General features: G+C 34.0%; 1 protein-coding gene across 6 annotated transcripts in view; it reads left to right on the top strand.

Moving 5' to 3' along the window:
* LOC118187721 (nuclear distribution protein nudE homolog 1-like) overlaps positions 1–23,239 on the top strand; it is a 184,284-nt gene that overhangs the window by 143,439 nt on the left and 17,606 nt on the right. For all 6 annotated transcript variants that reach the window (XR_004758008.2, XR_004758007.2, XM_035357993.2 and 3 more), the window contains exons 3-5: positions 10,861–11,009; positions 17,930–17,975; positions 19,766–19,856. Coding sequence is in view for 4 of the 6 variants with exons in the window: in XM_035357993.2 (XP_035213884.1) it covers positions 10,861–11,009; positions 17,930–17,975; positions 19,766–19,856 (286 nt within the window). In the remaining 2 variants the exon portion in view is untranslated. The remainder of the gene's footprint in view (positions 1–10,860; positions 11,010–17,929; positions 17,976–19,765; positions 19,857–23,239) is intronic.

Genomic DNA, 23,239 nt, shown 5'->3' with positions numbered 1-23,239 from the left:
ACTTGGTCGCTTAGGAACGACACCTGACGAGAAAAAAATGAAGAGAAGAGCAGGAAAGAAAAAAAATTCAATTTTGCAAAACTCACACGACTCAGGATGTGCACTGAAAGTAATTCACCTTATTTCTTTGTTGTTTTTATCTCTGATTTTTTTTCCAAAGGGCATTTTTGTGTGTTCTTGTTTCTTCCTTCCACTTATCGTTTTTACTCGTGCTGTTGCCACCCACGAGGTAAAACTCTAACCCGTTATCTAACTGCAGAGTTTTTTTTTAATGAATAGAGGCTACGCTGTTAGAGAGTTTGTTTTATTCTTTATTTATTTATTGCATTGCTGAAGTTCGAAAACGTACAGTCGTAACTTGTTTTTATGTCGCCATATCTTAGCAGGGATTCCGTCTGGAGAACATTAGCCGCAGCTTTAGCGTGTCTACATAATGAAAACTGCACTGACTTGTCCTGTTTGAGAAACGATTCTACGAAAACATTAGCAAACATTTTTGCAATTATTTATATTTGTTAAGGGAAAGATTGTGCTAATTGCGAATTCGTTTTGATAATTTAAAGCAGAATTACCAGTACCATAATCTTTTTCTATAAACATAATTGTGTATTCTTAGCAAAATCATATGAGGAGGAACATATACAGGATGGCCATCTAACTTTTGGAATTTTAATTGGCTATTAAAAAACTAATGAACATTTTTTTCAAAATCATGAGTTCATTAGAAGAATTGGACCTTTTTATTTGAGAATGAAACACAACATCATTCAAATGACTGCTACGGCTGGCTTGACAGTGCCCCATCTGGTCAACCGAATTTTTCAGCGCATTTTCGGTTGTTTGAGCTCCAGTGGCATGAATAGCAACTTCGATTTCGTGTTTCAAGGCATCAATCCTCTCTGGGTGATTAGCGTAATACTTATCCTTAATGGTTCCCCACAAAAACAACAACAACAACAACAAAAAAAAAAAAAAATCCAGCAGGATCAAATCAGTGTTCTGAGGCTGCCAATTGACAGCAGCATTTCGGCTGATTATTCCATTTTCAAAAACAGTGCGCAAAAGATCGATAATTACGTTGGGTATGTGGCAAGTATCCCCGTCCTGTGTAAGTCAAATGTCATCCTCTTCAATTTTTGGAAACAAAAATTCGTTTAGCATGGCACGGTAACGTTCGCTGTTGATGGTAACGGCGGCTTTTTTCTCATTTTCGAAGGAAAATAGCCCATTGATGCCGCCGGACCAAAAACCACTTTGACCCCGTTGGATTCTTTTTTTGTTGGGAACCCTTAATGATAAGTGTTACGCTAACCACCCAGAAACGATTGATGCCTTGAAACACGAAATCAAAGTTACCATTCATGCGAATGGAATCCAAGCAAGCCAAAATGTACTGAAAAATTGGGTTGATCGGATGGGGTACATGTCAAGCTAACCGTGGCAGTCATTTGAATGATGTTGTGTTTCATTCTTAAATAAAAATGTCCAATCATTTTAATAAACTTATAATTTTGAAAAAAATATTCATTAGGTGTTTTTTGTATTTTTTTAGCTTATTCAGTTTTTAAAAGTTAAATAGGACCTTTAGGAAGTCCTTTATATATCCCATAAAAATTAATAAGGGGGATATTTTGGGACTCAGGAGGCTATTTCAGTACCCATTAGTTCGTTGCTCCAACACGACCAGTCCAATGATTGGGTAGCTTAGCGTTCAGGTATACCTTAACATCACGGTGAAAATAGAGGATCTGTCTAAATGAAGGATAAAGTTATGTGATTTAATATGCAACAATGGCAGTAACCAATTCAGCAACATCTGAAGGACGGACGCTCAAAGAAGAAAGGCACATAAAGTTTCTTGTGAGATATAGCCAAAAAAATTGGCCTTTGGAGGATGTTGCTTATGTTCAACAATGTTACACGGCTTACCTTTTCTCTGCCTGTTTACTTTCCCATTTGCATAAAATGTTGCCTCATCCGAAAAGAATTATCAAATTCACAAAAGCATCATTTTGACTTGCAATGCACAGAAAAACTAAAACTGTTGGTCTTTGTTTATAGTGCATAACTTTCGCACTAGCGTTAATCTGTAAGGTATCATGTTTAATTTTTTACGAAAAACATGCCACAACTTCTCACCAACCATTTTTCCTCCTGACACACAAACACTCAGTTTTCCAACAAATTTTACATTACACTTGTAGACTGCTTCCTAGTTAGTATTGCTCTGCCAAACTTCGCCTTAAATTTCGTTATAGTCCATTGCACTAGATGCTTTGTCGAATTCTAGTACGCAGAAAGCCGTCTCAGCTCCACAAAGCACCATCTGCATCACGAAACCATATAGGGACATATATGGAAGAAACCTGAAAAAGCTTTACTCTGTGAAATAATGTACTTGTAATGCTACTTCTTTGAATACAATATTTTTAATGCTTTCGGACTTTAGTTACATGTCTTCGGATTATGTGACGTATAGTACAGCTTTGATTAAATCAGATGGTATAAAAATGTAACAGATTCCTTGCTAGGTGATCCATAAATAATATTGTACAGTACACGTCTGAATAATTGTTGTTAATTATATTTCATAATTATACGTAAAATAACGTAAATGATACGAAGATAGAAAAACGTACATACATCTCAGTGTCAACATACCATATTGTTTTAACCTGAACAAAAGTTCTATTCGTTTTGACTGAATAACACATTGTTTCTAATAAGTTTAAAACCCATTGTAAGTGAGCTGCCTGAACCATGCTCCTACGCATGGCCTAAAAACGTATCGATAACGCAGTGAAAACGAATTAATTTTTTTAAACTTTTTGATAATGTGACCAAGACAAAATAATTATTTCATATTTCTGGGGAATATTATGAGAAATCAAATAGAACCAAAATATTTTTCTTTTTTTTTTAGATTTTTGGATAATGTATTAAGAATTGCAAGAGTCTTCTAGATGTGTCATTGTTTGCATTTCGCGGAGCCAAAAGCTGGAGCTGTTTTCAAACCACGTGACATTATATGTTTTATTTGCCTTGCAAACTTTTATAGTAATTATTTATCAGTTTAACAAAGAGAGCCATTTGCAAATAGTATATACTTCTTGATAATATATTGATGTTTTTAGATAATAATAAATTATTTATGGTTTATGTCATTAATATAATTAGTAAACGACGTTTCCAGTGCCGTATATTATGATAAAATTAGCTATTGGATATCTGTCTCATGTTCGTAAACTGTCAACTGTGTAAATAATTAACAGTTAAATCAATAATTTTGTAACAATTTATACAATACAGAATAACCTCGATAGAGTCATTCCCACAACCATCGCTTTCTTGCATGCATTTTTGATATCAAATGAAGTCGTCTGTTAGAACATCATTTATACTTGCAACCATCTTTTCCCGAACTATTATCGCACATTGTAACCAATGGCAACGATGCATTAATCTAAAATTCTAAAATGATTAAGTAAATAATATTTGTGTTTGTATTTTTCCCTAAAATAATATGAAATGTATTATTTTATTATATTTTTATGGATATATCATAATGAAATAATGATTTTCTTGTCATTTCCCCTATAAAGTTCACGTAACATTAAGTTTGAAGATGTAATGTAAATCATAGCATATTTCATTCACACTGTTCTTGCAACTACCCACTTTTGTGTCAACTACGTAACTTTCGTAGCCTACTACTTCGTAACTACTTTTGTAGCCAGCTACGTAACGCCTTTGACATCTTGAGACTTCTGCTACGATCTATTGATGGCAGCAAATACATCATCGTTGCCATTGGTTACAATGAGGCCTGAAGAGTATCATCCTATCTCAGATTAAGAAACTTGAACGGTAGCAGAAGTAATGGTACAGTGTTCGATTTCCAGGTTTGGAGTGCCTGTTCAGTTACATTCCAATTTAAGGAAGGAATTTTTTCTCGGCTTTAATTAAAGAATTCTGTAAACTACCCGCCATAAACAAACACAAATGACACCTTTATATCCACAGTCAGACGGCTTGGTACAGAGATTTAATAAGTTGTAGAGACATTAAGTGTTTTGGAAGCAGGCAAAATGAAAAATTAGCAACGCCTTCGCCGGGAATCGAACCACGGACCTCTCAATTACGCGCTGAGCGTGCAGACCACTACACCACGAAGGCTCGTTAAGAAGCGGGAGAAATACCTTATAAAGTCATCTCTTAATAACATCTCGGTAATAATTTCCAGAAACCAGCAGGCCTGGGTTCAAAAGTTACCTCTGTTCTTACTGGCCTGTCGCAGTGCTGTCCACGAGACTACCGACTGTTCTCCGTCCCAGATGCTCTTCGGTTTGCCTTATTATCTGTTGCTTAGTCGCTCTTCGGATCCAGGCACGGTTTGAAGTGATGCACAATTATGTACGAGAGCATCGGAGAAGATGAAGAACCGATATGACACTAGACCTTCAGGACATCGATTCAGCGTAGATGACAAGGTTTTGTTATGGAATTCAGTTTAACGAAAAGGACTTTTTCATAGAGTCACTCTGGGGGGGGGGATCCTTACACAGTCCTAAACACGTATTTCGGATCAGTAAGTCATCAAGCTAAAGGTGTTCATTACGACAGGTTAGCCTCTTACCATGTCCAAAGTGCATATTCCCCATAGTATATTTGTGTAATGTAAATGAAGACCATGGTCCAATGCGTATATAAATTCGTAAATCATGCATTTATTTATTGACTTAATATTTTATAAGTTATTTATTGAAATTATTATTTTAGAATTGCATTTAGTATTCAGTTATTGGTTTTCGTAAATTGTAAGTGGGGCTTCCTATCTAGAGATTGTACAGCCTGGTACATGCAGTCCTTGGAAAGGGGGCAGTGTAACGAATGTTGTATATATGTGAATAATTTTAGTAAAGTTATATGGAAAATGAAAGGCCGCAAAAACTAAGCATCGCCTCAAAAGTATAGGATAAATCCATTTAACGTTTGTAGAGACATTAGGTATTTTTTGGAAGCAGACAAGATGAAAAATATGCGACGCCTTCGCGGGGAATCGAACCACAGAGTTCTCAATTACGCGCTGAGCGTGCAGACCACCATACCACGAAGGCATGCCAAGAAGGCGGTAGAAATAACCTTATATGTTGAGGTAAATGGCTATCTCACCAAATTGGCGAAATAGTGCGAAGATAATATACTGATTTTTTTTTTATATTTTGACGGCTAATTTTTATCGTCGAATTAGGCGGGAAATCCCCAAAAGTCACCAAGCTCCGCTACATTTTGGTCCAATCAATGTGTAACTGGTCTGATCCTTTTGTAATCGCAAACGCATCTGGCCTTATGTAACTGTGTACGCCCACCAGCAATTTCGAGAAATCGAAGGTTCTGAAAATTATTGGCGGACGGGGAAAGACTATATAAGCTAGCAGAGAGCATCAGTTTACCTCTACTGAAATATCATCGTGCCTGTTTTCCCTTTTTGATGTGCTTTACATTATCTTATGTTCAGCGTTCTTAGTAGTTCGAAGTGGTAACTTCTGATTGTTCTGTATTGTTCTCAGAACTGCTGGCTGTACGAATACTTTTATGTAAAAATCACCAGAACTGTGAAGTGCATGTTTTTGGGAGTGGAGGAATAAATTTCACAAAGTTTTCATCGGTTCTGTGTTCAGTCAATCCATTTCGAATCCGTACGCTCGTAACAATATGCATGTTATTTCATTGGGCATTTAAAGATATTTTAGAATAGTTCCATTTTCAACAATGAAAAGGACAGTAGAAAGTAGAAAACTGGGAAAGGAAAAGAAAAGAATTTACTAAATAGTGCTAAGAGGAGCAACGGGGAATAAGACTTAAGCTGTATGAGAAAACTAGTAGAAAATCAAACTTTTTCTACTGTTATTGAAAATAAAATCGAAACATTGCAGAATTGATTCTATTAAAACTGCAACAAAACTTTGTAATATTATAAAAATAGCAATCGAATTAAGACATCCATTACGACTTAAAAGTGGAGTTTGAAAAAAAAGAAAAACGGTAATTTCCTATAACAATTCAATTTCTTTCTGTCTGATAGGTGATCGTATTTTTAAGCACTGGTTTTCAATTTCTCTTGGCTGCCAATACATGCTTCGTTTGTTTCACAAGTGTGATTACTTATTTTATATGCAATCTATATAAAATACCAATTGAGCACTAGTTATGCTGTTATCTGAAGCTTCAGTTATCCTCTTGATCGATTGTTTTAGGTTAAATGAAATTAAGCTTAATGTTGTTAACTACTATTAAGTTTGTGGTTAATTTAGTCACCATGTTTTTAATAATAATTTCATTATTTTATTTCAATTAAAATAGAAATGGGTGGTGGGTGAATTCAGATGTATGAAATTAAGTTTCATTGTTTAGTTTTACATAAAAATATGCGTATAGTTCTTTTAATTTTATTTACTTTTTCCAGGAATGAAAAGGAATTTTTATCTGTATAATCTTTACCGAACGATAAGTGAGAGAACAGAACTCTGTCACTTGCGTTCGAGAGAGTGCGTGATCTATTTCTTTATTTTCATTTCTGTTACTTATTTTGGCTACTATAATCTGGCTTCGGAAAACTGAATCTAGTATTACCTCTCAGTTTCTTTGAAACGGTGGACCTTTTTAGATGTCTTCTTCGGAAAAAGTGAACACCTCCTGTGGTATCATAAGAAGAGAAGAAAATTAGATCGTTAAATTTTTTGTCCTGATGGATCAGTTTCAGCTTTTTGTCGCGCACTTGAACTATACCAAATACTTTAACATCTCGAAGGAGATCGATCCTATTTCCACCTATGTTGTTGTTCCTATCCTAACAAAATGCAAACTCTTGCTAATTCACTTTCCAAAAATATCTGTTCTAAGGCGTATGCAGGCAATTGAGTGAAAAACATGCAAATTGAGCAATTTGATCTTTCCTTTATAAATAAATGAAAAGTCTTCATGTAAGGTTAATTTATGATTGAATAATATCGCAACAATTTTCCTGCATCACTGGTTATTTTTATTTTAAAAAGCACGTTTAAATACGTGGTTTTATGTTCTGCGTCTTGAAAAATTCATTCCTAATTTTGTAAACAATCGTAGTTGTTTATCTTAATATTTTTATGGTATTAAATTGGAATGTGAATACGAAGATTATTCGGTTGCAGCGATTTTAATTTTTATGACTTTTTTATAGTTTAACTTTTTAACTAATCTTTTTATCTTTCATAAGTTTTAGAGAAAGACTCTTTTTTGAATGTGTTGTAATACGACGTTTTTCAGATTGCGTTGCTCTGAAATTTTTTTAATGAATACCTATTCATTTTTAATGATATAGGTATTCATTAAAAAAATAACATTTTTTAATTAATAACTATTTTACAGTAACATAAATAATGTACAGTAATTTTTTGTGTCTTTAATATAACACATTATTTTTATTTTGACGTCAATATATAACTAACAGTTATAATTTTTACACTTTCCAAATGCCTTCATTTAAGAAAAAAAGAAAAAAAAAAGAAACAAAATTAAAATTCAGTTGATAATAAAGTCATCGTAGGCACCCCCCATCTAAAAACGGACTTCGTGCACCATACTACATTTCTAGGTATTAGCTTTTACTTTTCCATTTATTTAACGGTAGGTCAGCCGTATCTAACGAATTAGGATGGTAGCTTATAACCAAGAAATAAAAAAAAGTCTTCGTCCTTTAATGTCTTTGAACCATAATAACTATATGAATAAACACAGGCGACTAGGAAGTCAATACATACGTAATGCACACCCTTAATAATATAATATAATAAAGGAATTCGTAGAGTTCCAAATCGTGCTTCAACAATTATGTCATGTAATGGACACCCGCATGCTGTAATTTCATTACTTTAAAACATCACCTGTAGGACATAAGTTAGAGGAATATAGAGCTCTCGGATACATAATATTATTTCAGGAGTTATAAGCTTTTTTAAATCCCATAAATTAACATTTCTTACTCGTTTACTGTAATCGCGTACAACCACCTTATACTCCATCCTGAAACCGGTCTTTTATTACAATAACAGCTCCTTGAGACTCCAGCAGTAACAGTCTTTTATCTGTGATAGCGAGGGGCGAGGTTGTTAGACGAGGTAAGATATACGTAATTTAAAACGTTGCCTCTGCGTACCGTCCGATCTGACCGCAAACTCTTCTGTCCGTCCGGCAGGTTGAAATGCGATTCTGTGCATACCATTCGCACGCCCACGATGAAAGTTCATCGGCATTGTGAATTGGGTTAGGGGTCAGCAGTGACTGACCGTTAAGGGGGCGTTTTGATGTTGTTCTCTAGTCCACGGAGAGAGTTCGCATTTGCGTGAAGTGTTGTTGCGTACATATAGATTCGGCCATTTCCTGTTCCCGGAGATATGTGTGTGGATACCGTGACCCAAGATATCCATCAGACATTGGACGTGTGCCTTTGTTGTTCTTCCGAACTGTAGAGCGGAATTCATCAAGCTTTGATTTTCAGCGGTGTGAAATGAGGTGCACTAAGATTTTGAGGCCACTGTTCACATAAGATTATGTAATCAGTAAATTATTTCTTAACTTCTGACAAACAAATCATGTTATTTTTTTAAAAAAAAACTTGCAGTTTGATCTTCCGGATTCAAGCTTAACATCCTAAACGGGATTTCGGTTCATTTCTATAGTCTGTTAATTTAAAATAAGCATTTCAAGATCGTAGCGACCCTCTCCATATTTATGACCATAACGTGAGTTATCATCACTCCACAGAGGGAATTAGAAGATTTTGACAAATACAGAATTAATTTCAACCTTCCTTTCCGCAGCAATCGTTGCTATGTTTATGAATCATGATTTCGGGCAAAAAAATGACTTTGAAGTGGCTATTCTAAAAACACAAACTATAGTCAAGAGCATCACATAAGCCGCATTTTAGAACAGTAGCTGATGATGACGCATGCTGATGAGAACATGAAAATGAGCCCATAATATGAGTATAAAAATTTTATATTAAACTAAAAGTACTTACAACAACTATCAAAAACACGAAGGATTCTGTACTAGGATACAGAAGGGTGTTCGCAGAAAAACAAAATGGGGAACCCTCCGGTATCTAAAAAAAAAACTATTTTTAATTGCTGCATGTATGATATATGTGTATTATACGTGTTTTGTAGTGATATGTGTGCGGTATATGTACAGTATATCTGTTTTGTTTAATTCCTGCATGTATGGTACATATATAGCGTAATTTTTTTTTTTTTATTGAAGCATGCGGGGCGTTAAAATTAATCTTAGGAGGTAATATAATCAATATTTCTTTAGTAAATAAAATATATATATATGCTTTTTCTGGCCTTTATATCTTCATGTACATTCACTGTTCTTATTATATTTTTTATTTTTATATTATTTTTGATTTGTTTTTACAAAGTTTGCATTATTTATCTTATTTTGTAATCTTCTAGGTTTATTTCAACTTTATACTTTGAATTCTATTTCATAATGACAATTTCCAATGTTTAATTTTCACAAATAATATAGAACTCAAATGCATAAACACGGGGGTGTCGGGGGGCGGTTACTCGAGTTTTTTCAGAATTCCCTACAGAAATTGCTTTTCACTCAAAACTAAATTGGCTAAAATGCTTCATAGGAATAAGTTCTTTGAGTATCAGCATTGGTTCATAATCCCTTCTATTCGCGGAAATATTTGGCCTGACTAGAATTGCCGGTTTGGCTTAACCTTATTACTCGAGTAAAGACGAAACACCTTCGTATTTACGTATTTATTTATTAATTATTGTTCATTGAACGGGAGTTGGTTTGTTCCCCTTGAAAAGTCAACTAATTTCCTATCAATGACAATGATTACATGCATTTAATTAAATTTTTCCTTTTACAATTGAAATTTTGTTCTTCATGATGATTTAATTCCAGTCCCCGTTAAAACATTATTAACATTTCACTTTCAAGTTACTTCAAAACATCTTTCAAATATAACTTACTTGTATGGATTCACTCTTTTAAAATAATTCTACTTTAATTAAACTTAGGAGATAATATAATCAATTAATCAATATTGTTTAGGAAATAAATTATTATTAACTTACTTTGCAGCAATTGCGCAAGTAGTAGTAACTTGTTTTCGCACTAAATGAATTTAAGATCATACAACTATATATATATACCCCGCATGCCCTGTATATATATAGTATATATGTTTTCGTACTGATGGTACGTAGTATATGTGTTTTTGTATTGATAGAAAAATGCATTTTATAATCTATTTGTGATTCCCCTCAAATTAAATAATTAAAAAAATTATTGAAATTGTAGAGACATTAGGTATTTTTTGAAAGCAAGAGAGATGATTAATGAACAATGCCCTGGCCGGGACTCGAACCACGTTTTTCTCGAATACGCGCCAGCGTCCTGACCACTACCCTACGAAGACATGCTAAGAAGACGGGAGAAATACCTTATGAAGTTATTTGTCTCCAGTCTTTTCCTGTTGAAAATTTTCTGCGATTAGGCATGGTAGTTTAGCGTTATAAATATATCTTATCTTGATTCTCGAAGACTCTTCAGATGAGGATTTTGTACTACGTATTATTTTATGATGTTCATTTAAAAGTTAAGCACATTTAACTTGCCAGGCTGACAGTTATTACCTTATTTTTTATTTAATACGAATTTCCTTCAGCATAGAAATATTTCCAGAGGAAAGAATATAATTTAAATAAAATTAAAGTACTTTTAGTACAGTTCTATTTACTCATTTTCTTGTACTGGTATCAATAAACTCATCATTTCCTTTCTTTATAGGCCAAACTGAATAGTTGCCAAAATGAATCATCTGCTACTATCTCCAGACTGCAAGAAGAAGTACAGAAATTGCAGATAGTTAGGGACGATCTTCAACAATACGTACGAAAATTAGAACAGAAAAATGACGATTTTGAACGAGCTACTAGGTGAGTTCGCAAATACGTGTATTATAAATTGATATTGTTCTAAACATTACTGTAAACACAGTTATACTAATAAGTGCTTTTTTGCTCTTTTCTATTCAAGTTCATTTCGTTCATAAGTTTGTTGTCCACCTTATACAATTAGTTCTGTTAGTGAAGTAGCGTGCACATTGGGGCCAATATATTCCGAAACTAATCGCAAATACATTAAATTAATCGCAAACAACTATGAGCACTCTATCGAATAAAATATCTACTTTGTTCACACAGATGTAACCATTTTTAATATCTGTGTCTTGTAACACCAATCAATGTGCCCTATGAGTGGATCTTGTGTGGCGCTAACATGGGTCAGCTTTAGATAAGGGTGGACGTGGCGCTAAACCAATTAACCATAATGGTAAAGGGGTGGTGCCCACGTCCACCGTCACTAAACTAAACTAGGCATCATACATAACTAAAACATTTGATAAGTTTCGTCCGTTAAAAAAATTCCTAATATTACATTTTTTTAATAATGAAATTTGTGCTATAATATACAGTGGATGGACAAAAATATGGAAACACCTTGTGAAATGCATGTTTGAAAAGAAAGATTGATTGTAATGAAATATGTAGGTGGCGCTGGCATTTTTGACTACTGACGCCACCTATACAACTTCTTAAATGTGCTAAACAGTTCAGTTATTGTCGGAGTACTGTTATGTGAGGTTGTCATTGCATTATGTCAGAGTTAACAGACTTCGAACGTGGGCAAATTGTTGGAGCACGTATGGTAGGTGCTTCCATAAGCAAGGTAGCCGAGGTGTTTAGTGTTTCAAGAGGTACTGTATCGAAGATTTATTCCGCATATTTGAAAAGCGGAAAAACATCATCTGCTAAATCACAGCGCGGACGAAAGTGTGTCCTGAGTGATCGTGACAGACGATCATTAAGGGCAATTGTGACGAAAAATAAGAAGACCACAGCTGCAAAAGTTACTGCTGAAATTAATGTTGTGTTACCGAACCCTGTGAATACCAAAACAATTAGAAGGGAGCTTCATAAACAGGGAATTGCTGGCCGTGCTGCAATTGAGAAGCCACTCATCAGTGATGCTAATGCCCGTAACAGGAAAAGGTGGTGTTTAAGTCATAAACCCTGGACTATAGAGCAGTGGAAGCGAGTAATATGGTCTGACGAGACTTCTTTCACATTGTTTCCCACTTCTGGCCGAGTTTACGTCTGGAGAACGCCATCTCAAGCCTATAATACAGACTGCTTGTTGCCAAGAGTGAAACATGGCGGGGTTTCTGTTATGGTTTGGGCAGCCGTATCGTGGTTCTCTGCTAGCCCCATGATAACTGTGTCAGGGCACATGACTGCCAAGACTTATGTGAACATTTTGGCCGATCAAGTTCATCCCATGGTACAAACTTTGTTCCCCGATGGTGATGGTGTCTTCCAAGACGACAAAGCCCCTGTTCCCACAGCTCACATTGTCCAGGACTGGTTTTCTGAGCACGAGGATGAGTTGTCCCATCTCCCCTGGCCACCACAGTCACCAGACTTGAATATTATCGAACCTTTGTGGTCTACATTGGAACGGAAAGTGCGTTCTCGTTATCCACCGCCAACATCGTTATCTGAACTTGCCACCGTTTAGCAGGAAGAATGGTATAATATCCCCTTGCAAACATACAGGAACTGTATTTATCCATTCCGAGAAGACTGCAAGCTGTTTTGGATGCCAGCGGGTTTCCTACACCATATTAAGCAAAGAAACATGTTTTTTTTAAAGGTGTTTCCATAATTTTGTCCAACCCCTGTATATTTACAATACATTTTCTAGCTCCTTAAATAAACAATTCAGACATTTTAGTTTAATCCTTAACAGAGCAAAGAAAAACTCTTAGTACTCTTAGTGTACTCTGTAACATGATGCACAATTTCAAATATTTTCAGATTAATAAAAATCATGTTTTCGCGTCAGCATTATTTAAGGATTGAAACATTTCAAACAAAGCATTGTTTAAGCATTGAAACATTAGTATGCCACATTGGTGTTTTTTTAATTTACAAGATATTCATTTCTTTAATTTTGAAATGATATTTATATAAACGTTTTAGTTACCGACCTCACTTAAATGCACTTAAAAAAAAAACTAATTGTGGGACGTCTAAGTACAGTGATGGAAAATGAACTCCCAACCCGAAGAATAAATTAGTTTAGAGAAATGAAATATAAGCAAATTTGTCTGAGTAACATAGCTATTAGGTTAAAGTTTCAAAGAATGCGTGAGAAAAGCCGTTTCGAATGTGAAATGGTGGTACATTAATAACCGTTGTAGTCGCCACGGTGTTAAATGCAAGCGTGGTAACGCGCATGCATTGTGTCGTATAGATGCCGTATGTCATTTTGTGGGACAGAACTCCACAAAATGACATACGGCACTTGTTGCACTTAATCAGTCAAATCAGCAACGGTCCGTGTTGGTTATGAATGACGCTGGATCTACCGTCCAGTTATGTTCCATACGTGCTCTATGGGGAAAAGATCGGGTGATTTCGCAGGCCAAGGCAACATGTCGAAACTGTAGAGCATGTTGGGTAATAGTAGAGGTATGGAGACGAATATTTTCCTGTTAGAAAGTACTTCCTCTCCCTTAATACTGCAAGAATAGCAGCACAATCGCTGCTGATGTACAAATTTGCTATCAAGTGTGGGATAACGACGAGAGTGCTGCTGCTGTCATAGAAAATTGCTTCCTATATCGTAACTCCTGGTGCAGGTCCAATGTGTCTACGCCGCAGACAGCTTGGTTCTAAGCGCTCACCTGGCCTCCACACTAACCACCCTACGGCCGTCTAACCATATACGGCGATCACTGGCACCAAGGCGGAAACGGCTTTGAACTAAGAACACAGCACCTCTCCGCTGCGTTCTCTGATGAGTTCCAACTAGACGCATTCAAAGTTGCAGATGGCTCTGATTTGGAGTTAATGATATGGCCTGGATTTGGAGTTAATGATAACATACTGTGTTTTGCTCGGAGTTGTCTCAAGTAATCAGTTTGTTACACCTTCTCGTAGCCTTATTATGCGGCCTAATCAAACTCAGTAAGCTGATGATACAACCATCTTCATCGTCGAATTTTACATCCCGCATTTAAACGCAATTTGCAAGCAAAAGTGATTTACATGTTCATAGTGGCACTACTAACGCCACCCTTATTTAGCTCGAAATCTGAATAGGCATCATCTTTCAGATGTGTAACATGCCGCCCAGATTTCGCTTATTTAGCACACCTTTTCCTTGATATTAGAATTTCATTTTTTTATCAGTGTATTTTGAAAAGATATTGAGAGAATTTTAAGGAAAAGTGATAACACAGAAATGACATACATTATTATGATTACGTTTAATTCACTAGATTTTTCCTAGTGCTATTTTAAAATGAAACATTTTCAAGAGCATCACGATTTTATTTTTAGTGTTTAGCATCACGATTTTTACGCATGATCAAGTGTTTTGTGATTGTTAAAAGAATTTTTTTTTTGTCTTCCCGTGTACCCAATGGTGTAACATTGTTTTCGGTTCATTTAAGTGTGTGCTTGATTTAAATATTCTGCTTCATTATCGCTTAAAACCAACGATAACGAATTGAATCCTTGATTTGAAAACCTGTCATTGTTAGTAGTTGCACAGTAGCTGAGAAAGGAATCGTTCGCATTTTGAAGGATCACCAAAATTTGGTGAATTTTGCAAGAGATTCCAAAAGAACTTTCATTTAAAAGATTATTTTTTTATCTATCCAAAATTTTAAATATCAGAAGCCTAAATTAGATCAAATATATGTGATAAAATAATGCACTGAATAAAACAAACCTCTATCGAATTTTGCAATTATCGATGGAGAGTATTATATTTTCATCACAAGCACGTATACTATAAACAAGAATTAAGAATAGTAACACAACCCATTTTCTACTTATTTCCACGATATCCCGCGAGGTACATTGTTATTATTGACTGTTGACAGAGGACAGTGCCGCCGTCCATTTACCATAGGTTAGTCGGTTTTGCCTCACGTCCGCTGCTATCGAGTGGAAGAGCACCCGGTAAGGCGGCTAGCGTCCACAGTAGGCGAGCAGAGGCACAATATATCTTCAATTGTATTTTCATTGCTTATCTGGCAGCAAGCAAATATAACACGGTAGGTTACTTGCTTACACTGAATGGCACAAAAATATATAATACTAATATACAAAAGAATATAATACAACAGGAAACGTAATGTAAATAGGCAATAAAATGCAATAGATTCACAATATAAAACACAGTATGTTACATGCATTGCGTATATACAGTTAACACATCGATGCATGAGGGAATTAACAAATCCGTTTCTTGATTTTGTATAAAGTACTAAAATAGTATCGGGCAAATGTAGATAATTCATAATCAAGACGTGAAACATCATTTCGTTTGTCTATGAGTCAAGTTACATCATTTCGTGCGTCTTTTTTCCTACAGAGATACTGAAATAATAAATTCCGTAGCAAAACGTTGTGCCCAGTTATTTTATTACACAGTGCAACAGAGTTATTCTCCGTGCTGTTAAAGCATTATCTTGCAGATTTTCTGCATTTAAGTGATGCTGCATAGTTAAACATCGGCTCATGTTTTATTTGGAAACTTTTTCAAAAAATTACTCAAAAATTGAGGAATGTAAAATCAGTTTTATTATTAGGTTTTTCTCAAAATAATCGCCATTATATTCCTTGTAGTATTCTTGCTTGTAAAACCACCACTGAAAGCTTCTTTCCACTCGCCTTCTGCAAATGTTATTTTCGAGAGCTTCGTCTGCGGATTAGGATTTTTACTTTAGGAAATAAGAAGTCATCTCAATGGCCCAGGTCAATGCTATAGAGTGAATGAATTATAAATTTAACCTTGGCAGACTTTTACCTTGAAATTAGCATCATAAATCCTAGCACAGTATTTTCAAAACTTTTATAGTGACCTACCATTATTTATATGTCTCGTAGTTCTCTAGTAACGTGAATAAAATCGCGGCTCTTTAGTGGAGAGCAAAAAGACCTTTATAAGGGAACTGCAAACTTCGTTTTGCGACATATTTAAGTGTCGTAAAATTTTTTAATTTGATTATTTAGTTTCTGCGGTTCAGAAAGTCTTTAAAGAAATCCTTTTTTAATTATTACCTTGAAGCTATCAACCTGTTTTATTTTGAAGGAAACTATACTAAATTGTCAGTACCTGTAACATAGTATATTCCTTGGTTCAAAAGGAAAATATCGTATTTTTACATTGTTGAAATAGCCATCATTCTATTTTCATTCATTGTTTACTAACTACTTAGACTGATCAAGCAGTTCTGTCATGAAAGCAAGGTTTTTAAATTCTTCTATACCATCTTTATGCTCAGTATCAATTTCCCACGATCGCAAATAATACAATTACGAATTATGTACATAAATAGATGATTTTAGCGCAATTTGTAAAATTGCTGTATTTTGCTGCTTAATATAACATCAAAAATCTACAGAGACGAGCTATGTCGAAAACGTAAGAATACAGGTGTAAGTCCATTTAACATTGAGGAAATGGCTATCTCGGTAATTTGGAGAGAAATCTCCAAAAGTCTCAAACTTGGTGACCATTTGGCGACATTTAGGTCCGATCCCTGTATCACCGTCATAGGTATTGTAACTGAATAAGTGTAACTGATATTAGCTGCAACCTTAATTCGACCCTCATATTGCTTTCCAGTAATTTCGAGAAGCAGAAAGTACTAGAAATATCTCAGAGGCCGTGTGAAAACCGGTATAAGGTCGGAGACAGAGCATTTTCTCTCAATTTCAGTTATTGTTTTTGCGAGTTGTTAGTTCAGCGTGAACTGAGATATCTCCGGGTTAGCTTTCTCTTTAGATGCGCTTTACATTGCGTCGTGTTTAACGTTCTCAGAAGTTCGAAGTGAATGTACTGACTGTATTTTATGATACTGTGAACAGCTGTACGAGTATTTTTGTGGAAAATTCCAGAACTGTGAAGTGTTTCTTTTGATAAGAATAAATTTTATTAACCTATCATCGGACCTATGTACATTCAATCTATTATGAAACAGTCCATACGCAGCAATACAAACAAAAATTTGATTCCATTTTTAACTTCACTCATGTAGGAACCATTATTCTCTGCAGTACAAGTAGTTAAGTCTTAAAAAAGGGGGCGTTGAATTAACGCTTATGTTATTTCCGTCTGTTACTGTGTCAAAGTTAAACTCAGCGAAAAAAAAACCAAGCTCAAATTAGGTGAGCGTTAATGTAGTATTTACATTAACAATAACACAAAATCCAAATCACTGGGCTCATGAGTTCACTGATGTGTTAAATGTGTTGGCAGGCGCAAAAGGTTTGTAAGAGGATGGTCTATAATAGCTAACATATAACCACCTGTACAATATGTTTTACTGCCTCCAAGTAGCGTATGTAAAGAAACCAACTTTACAAAAACGTATTGCGCAAAACAAATTTACAAGTTTACTTCATCTTCAAAATTATTCATTTCATTAAGGAGAAAATCAATTATACATTTTATAGCTATAATTTAAAATAAGAAATTTTCATCAGTTAATCAATCATCATAGAATGATTATTTAATACCTAACTGATTGTTGAAGTTAATGACTATGATACGTACTATTGTGCTTAATATAAGCAGGGTTACAACAAGCTGCTCTCCTTGCCAAAAATGTTATGTCAAAAATGCTACAAAATTAACATTTTATATAATAATCATGCATGCTTAATGTTTTAAGAAACATATATTTATTTATTGCTTTATAGCTTTAAGATTTCCTTGCTTCATAATTTTATGTTAAGATTGAGAATATTGTTGAATTTATTTTCTTTCTCTGTAGAGCTTCGTTAATGTCTTTAGAAGATTTTGAAACACGGCTTAATCAAGTGAGTATTTCTTTTACTTTTCAAAACTAATTATAAAATTTCATTTTAAATGTATATAATCTAAAAATAACCTTAACTTTTTACAGTTGCCTAAAGTTAGAACTTAGAATGAGCATAGGAATCTGACAGGAATTGGGAATTAAGCTGTTTCACTTGTATTATAACATAAATACGCATGATGATGTGATTTAGCCATATAAATGTGATATTATTCATTAGTATGATAAGAATATAAGAATGTAACATTAAAACGACTCTGAATTTTTTATATTGCAGTAGACTAAAGCATGTATGTTTTAATCATAATTTCTATCAAACTATGATACACATACCCAATCAAAGTATGGAATTAAGGATATAGCTCACATCTTCAAGATCAAAATTCTGTATTTTATTTTTAAGTATATAGTTTTGGTTTTCTACTTAAGGATATGATGGATGAAATATTGTAATTCATCAAATTTTTCTTTCGTTTCTTTAAAAAGTCTCCTTAATAAAATAGTAGATACTATTTTGAAGAAGTATCAAACATAAAAAATCAACCATTTCTTCGCTAAAATTCAAACCACAGTTTTTCTTTTGTTGTTGTTTTTAATTAGATATGCTAACCGATTACCGTTAACTGCGCCGTCAGAGAAATTCGAACCACGGATCTTCCAGTTGCTAAATGGACGTTGCACTTACACCTCGGTAGCACGACGAAGAAGTGTGATAATTTCTTAAAACATTATAGCAGCTACATTTTTCTACCTAAAAAATAAGAGACTAAAGACATTACATTTTGATCACTTTTGTAACTTATAAATGTTTAGTGAATTGTATATTGATTACGAGTTCAGACTTTGGTCTCGTATCAAAAATTAACTTAAATTTTGTAAAGATTCAAAGTGTTTATAAACTTTAAAAAATGAGAGCTGATTGTTTTTTTCAGTGGAACTTTGTAAAGCTTTCATGCATATTTGAATAGTGATATAAATTATTACTTCTGAATAATAAGAAAGCATACCAGGAAAAAAAAAACCACTTTGTGGGCTGCACTTGGCACGCTAGCAGCTATTTATCCACCTCTGGTGAATTATAGTCCACCCTTAGTGTGATTTGCAATAATAAACTAAACCAAACCAAACCATTTTTACATTTATAAAAAATATATATATGTAATATATTCCTCGATACAAAGATTTTTCGCCTGATGCCCTGGACAGCACATTCTCCAGATTTTTCCCCCATTTAAAATATCCAGTCATAGCCTGCCGAGAGACATACACGACACGACGACTGATAAATTCTTGCATAAAGTTGAAGCCTCATAGGATGAAATATTCGTATCTGTCATCCAACCTCAGTTCGATCTGACATCCAGCCGAATTACAGCCGTTAAGTTATCAGCCGAATTACAGCCGCACTCCAAACCACCTGAAAATTTAATCATGTCACCCTGCAATTATACTGTATATTTACAACGAATAAGATTCTGCTATTTGCGTTCCTACTTGGTACATCAGTTTTGCTGACCAATATAATTACAGTAAGAGTTGTTTCAAATATTTAACAGTACATGATATTTCTAAAAGGTTTACACTTCTAATTATGAACTGGATTATAAGTTATAAAACTGTTACAAAGACACAGTTCTTTTATTAGCAACTTGGTAATATATTTTTAAAAATTTTTGAATTTGATAATTACGTCAAATTTTAATGACAGACAATTTTTCGTCATATTATGTTTTTAAATAATTATAACAGTGCCAAAGAAAATTAAAAGTAACGTTATGTTGGTGATTTTAGGCCATAGAAAGAAACGCCTTTTTAGAAAATGAGCTTGATGAAAAAGAAAATATGGCCGTCCTCATACAAAGACTTAAAGATGAAGCAAGAGGTATGTCATTATTCTTCCTCCTTCTTTATCTTACATTAATATGACATTTGTATTATATTTATTTTATTGACACGATATTAAGTGGTACTTTACTAATTTTGTTATAACCAGTGTTTTTATTTTACAAATTCTATTCACATAATGTTTTATATTTCATTTATACATCTAAATTAATGCGACTGATAATGCCAAAACACTTCTTATGAGATTATAAATAAGGCAATGAAAGTAATCCATATCCATATCTTTAAAATGACCAATATATTAGGAAATTTGCAAAAATATTTATTACTTATAAATATTACATTAGAATGTTGAATTATTAAATAAGAATGTTCTCTTGCTGAAAATCTTCAGATATGAATCTGAGTGCTACTCTATTTCCATGTCATACTTTCTACAATCTGCACGTTTTACGTCAGCCTAACTCGCCTTAGTCTTTTTCTGCCAATTGAATGCCTCTTATGTCTAATTTTACTCTTATGTTTAATTTATGTCTAATAAGGTCTGACTCGATAATGCCTAAGTTTGAAGTAAACCGAAAAATTTTCAAAAATTTCATAACATGGTTTAATTATTTTTCTATGTATAAATTAAAGACTGCTTCATAAAGGTGCCCACACCCCTTATGCGAATCGGCAGTAATTCAAAAAGGCAAAAATTTTCACAAGAGATCTCCGGCATGAAGGTGCGCTCACCTTTACTATGGTCAATTTCTATTTCAAAAACATTAACCATCATAAGGTTGAGTGGCTTTTCAGCCAGAGCATCCTTACGCAAGTTCAGCTTTCGTTTGCAAACTTAAATCGTAATACAAACGAAAAATCGATCGGACTTTCATAAGGGTGTGGGCACTTTGATGACACAGCACTGCTGTAAAGAAGTCCCCGATAAATATCCAGAGGTACATTAAAAATCATATATGTATGCAATTTTAGTTGGTACATTTATTGTCCTGATCGGTATAGTGATTAGCGATGCGGGCTGCAGTAACGTTGGGCTTGGCTTCGAATCCCGGAGAAGGCATGGATGTCTGCGCGACATGAGGCATTTAAAATACTGGTGAGCCAAAAGTCTCTAGAGTAACTTAATGCTAAGACCTTAAGAGACCCTCAGATCTGTATCCTGTGGTTTTCTTCATCAAACCGGGGAAAAGCTATACAGTTAGTACAATGAGACTAACCTATACAACCAATAGCGAAATTCTGGTGTCCCGCCCACTTTCTCCTGTCCTGTTGGTACATCTTTAAAAATTTTGGTAGATCTAAATCTGTCGTAGACTTTAGAATTAATTGAAAGAGTAATAAATTGTAGAATTTATTGAAACTGATTTCTTGTTTCTTAGTCTAACTGGAGCAAAATTCTGCTGGGTTATTTTGTTCATATTTCAATATAACTCTCATACATTTTTACACAAGTGGTTATAGATCAGAGATCTCTTGCACATCCATGATTAATTTTTATACAATTAATTGTGGCTAATACATGATTATCTATAAGTTATCACTGATTTTCAAATTGTGTTTTTATTGATGAGGGCGTATCATTTAATTCTCCAATTTTTTTAGCATCTCTCACTAATGAAGCGCGTAAGTTAACTTTTGTGAATCATATTATTCTGTATTATTTATTATTTATTCAACCCATAAACTGAATTTTAAAAATTGATCACTTTTTATATTCGCCGTTAAATATCGGGAAAATAATTGACTGAATTTTAACTTTCATTTTTTTCATGTTTATTCCACCTAATAGGCGGCCACCGTTACCTCTTACGAGGAGACACACAATTTACATCCATGCTTTCTCCAGGATTCGAATGAACTCGGGCCCTTCGGTATCGCAATCGGCTCCCCTAACCACTATGCAGTCTGGGAGGCATCTAAATGTTACATTTGCAATTCTTTTGTTTTTTGCTTAAATTCTCAATTTTTTAGCTTCAAGTTCGTTAGACGTTGTATTCTTTGCTGGTGAAGTTATTTCTTTCAGAAATCATTCCAGTTTAATTATATTAGATTTAAATGAAAACCTTTTAATCTGCTAACATCTGCTGAATTTCTCCAAAATACTCTGTCGCTTTATTCGAATTAATGCTTAGATGAGTAGTTTAGTGTCGAATATGGAACAACATGAGGTACCAGTTATATTTGACTCTTTGCTAAATGCAAGCCAATGGAAATAGTATATGCATAAAGTAATTAAGCAAAGCAATGAGATACAAGAAGGATATTTTCTCACTTGAAGTGATATATCTCTTCCTATCAACGCTATCAGAGTTATGAAAGGTTTTGCTTCTATTAAATCATGTGAAGATGATCACCTACCTATGTTCTGTGCGTGTTCAAATAAGCATATGAAATCATAAGCTAAAAATTTTTTACAAGCATATCTTTATTTATTTGTCAAGCATAAAATATTTTAAACAAAATTTTACATTTTTTATAATCTGTTTAAACATACTGGCTTTCCTACACAGTGGTGAATTCCTGCACCAAATATGTTGTCCTTTCTGATATCTACCTAATTATTTTTACAATCTAAAATTCCAAATGCAATTGAATTTACTGTGCATTTAAGAGATTTTTTTATATATCATTTAATTCAATTTAATCGATTATTTTATCCGATACTTCGATTATTTAGTAGGTAGTTTCGTATTAACCTCGCTATGTACTGCTCCCCCCCCCCTCTATACAAAACGAATATTGTCAAATATGATATCCATTAGTACAACTTAACTTTTCCTTTTCAGCCAATGCCAGGTATGATAGCCATTAATACAATTTAACTTTTCTTTCTTTAATAAGATATAAATTTTATAATTTTAGCATGATAAAGAATGAATTGTTTTTTTTTTTACACTTAAGTATTTGTGCTTTTTGTTCCGAGAATACTTATGTTAAGGATTTGATTGCGTTTTGCACCGTTATTTTTTTCAGTTGTTGCTTTCAGTAAAGTTATTAAAATAATATACGTTAAATCTCATTTTTGAGACTTTTGTGAGTTTTAAAATGGAAATAAGTCTTATTTCTCATGTTTGCCCATATAGCTTACAAATACTTGAAGAATAAACTTTAAAACATTTATTAGTTTGTAATAACCATCAAAACTTACTGCCTTCTTTTCTGATTTAGTTACTACAGCAACGTTTTATACTTTTTTGTTAAATTCGCCACTGCCTTAGTCCCCCAGACTGACAAATTAATCACCCAATCTGCAATATACTAGTTTTAAATGTCGGTAATGTTCAAAATTCAAGTCTTATGTAGTGGTTGGTCACTTTAATAAGGAACTATCTAGAGTTCTTTCTGACAAAAATTAAAAAAAAAAAAAAAAAAAAAAAAGGGAAGAGATTACATGTTCAAAAACGTCATCTCATGTGG

This window comes from Stegodyphus dumicola, chromosome 2 (assembly GCF_044657685.1).
Source record: "Stegodyphus dumicola isolate Sdum_Otavi_A_Nest chromosome 2, ASM4465768v1".
Taxonomy (NCBI): domain Eukaryota; kingdom Metazoa; phylum Arthropoda; class Arachnida; order Araneae; family Eresidae; genus Stegodyphus; species Stegodyphus dumicola.
Note: the sequence above shows the minus strand (reverse complement) of the source record. Positions and strands in the feature narration are given on the sequence as shown.